Source organism: Alligator sinensis, unplaced genomic scaffold, assembly GCF_000455745.1.
Source record: "Alligator sinensis unplaced genomic scaffold, ASM45574v1 scaffold1765_1, whole genome shotgun sequence".
NCBI lineage: Eukaryota > Metazoa > Chordata > Crocodylia > Alligatoridae > Alligator > Alligator sinensis.
In genome coordinates, this window is record NW_005843468.1 from 79,202 (window position 1) to 80,575 (window position 1,374).

At 70.5% G+C, this 1,374-nt stretch overlaps 1 protein-coding gene across 1 annotated transcript in view; it reads right to left on the reverse strand.

Annotated features, from left to right (window-relative positions):
- The window catches only part of TTLL4 (tubulin tyrosine ligase like 4), a 20,135-nt gene that overhangs the window by 181 nt on the left and 18,580 nt on the right, over positions 1 to 1,374 (reverse strand). Inside the window, exons 20-21 of the mRNA XM_025195322.1 lie at positions 363 to 664; positions 6 to 41 (exon numbers count right to left, since the gene is read on the reverse strand). Coding sequence (XP_025051107.1) covers positions 6 to 41; positions 363 to 664 — 338 coding nt within the window. The remainder of the gene's footprint in view (positions 1 to 5; positions 42 to 362; positions 665 to 1,374) is intronic.

Genomic DNA, 1,374 nt, shown 5'->3' on the forward strand with positions numbered 1-1,374 from the left:
CGCACGCCGTTCGCCACCATGGCCAGGAAGGCCTTCTTGATCTGGGAAGGGGGAAGGCATCGGGGTGGGGGCAGGCACCAGGCCACAGCCGATCCCTCCGGGGCCACGGTCACTGCCAAAGACCCAGGTCACTCTCCAAGACCAGAGCTGGCCCCCGAGACAACGGCCAACCCCCTGGGGGCACAGCCCCTTCCCTAGAGACTATGCGCCCCCCCGAAGCCACAGCCCTTCTCGGAGACCAAGGCTGCCCCTGAGGCCACGGCCCCCACCCGAGTCCGTGGACTCCCAGCCCCTGCCCCTTGACAGCCCAGACCCCCCCCAGCGCCAGGCCCGGCCCTAGAGCCGCGGGCCACGGGCCGCACCTCAAGCGAAGTCTCGAAGATGACGAGCTTGGAGCTGGTGGGCATGGCGTCGTAGCAGCAGTGGCTCATCATGAAGCGCATGTACGCCTCGGCGTCCGGCGCCTGGAACTCCACCTCCGGGCCCAGCCCCAGCGGCTCCGCGTCCGGCACCGGCTCCGGCTCCCCCGAGCTCGTGGCCTGGGGCTCCGGCTCCGTGGCCTCGACCTCCATGCCCTGCACGTCGGCTCCTGCGTCCCCCAGGCCCAGCCCCACATCCTGGGCCCCAGCCTCCCAGCACGGGGCCCGTGGGGCCACGTGGGAGCCTGGAGGGACGAGCAGGAGCCCCGTGAGCCGGGGGCAGTTCAGGTGCCTGTGGCTGTGATGCTGGGGAGGGGGGGCAGTCCCATCCCAGCCCCAGCCCCGGCCTCTGCACACTGGACCAGGGGCACTGGGGAGTAGGACAAACTGGCAACCCCCCCAACCCTCTGGTTGGGGGCAGGGACCCCGCTGTTTTGCCCCCTGTGGGGATTACAGGGAGCAGTCTCATTTCCAACCCTTCAGCCCTGCCGGTGCTCCTCACTCCTATCTCCAGGGCTGGAGGGGACAGCTCAGCTGGCAAGGGCAGACTGGGAGGGGGTCCCCAAGATAGCAGAGACGGGGACAGGATGGAGGGGACTGGGGGGAGCCCTGGGTTGTGGGTTGAGAGTGAGGAGCACCAGGACGGCTTCGGGGGAGCAAGGAACTGGAGCTGTGGTTCAGGACCGGCAGCAGCACCGGCAGGGCTGGAGATGGGAGCAGGGGGCTGCAGGTTGGAAGTGAGGGGCACCGGCGGGGCCAAGGACCAACACTCGCTGCACAGCCGCCCCGACCCACCTGCCTGGTGCGATGGCAGCCGGGCGGCCAGCGGCCGGACCTGGCAGGGCGGAAAGCAGAGCGAGGCGGGCACTGCCGTGACCGGGGCCTGGCACCTGCTGCTGGGGAGGCACCAGCAGGGCAGCCCAAGGCCTGGGCCCAGCCCCACCCTGCAGGGGGT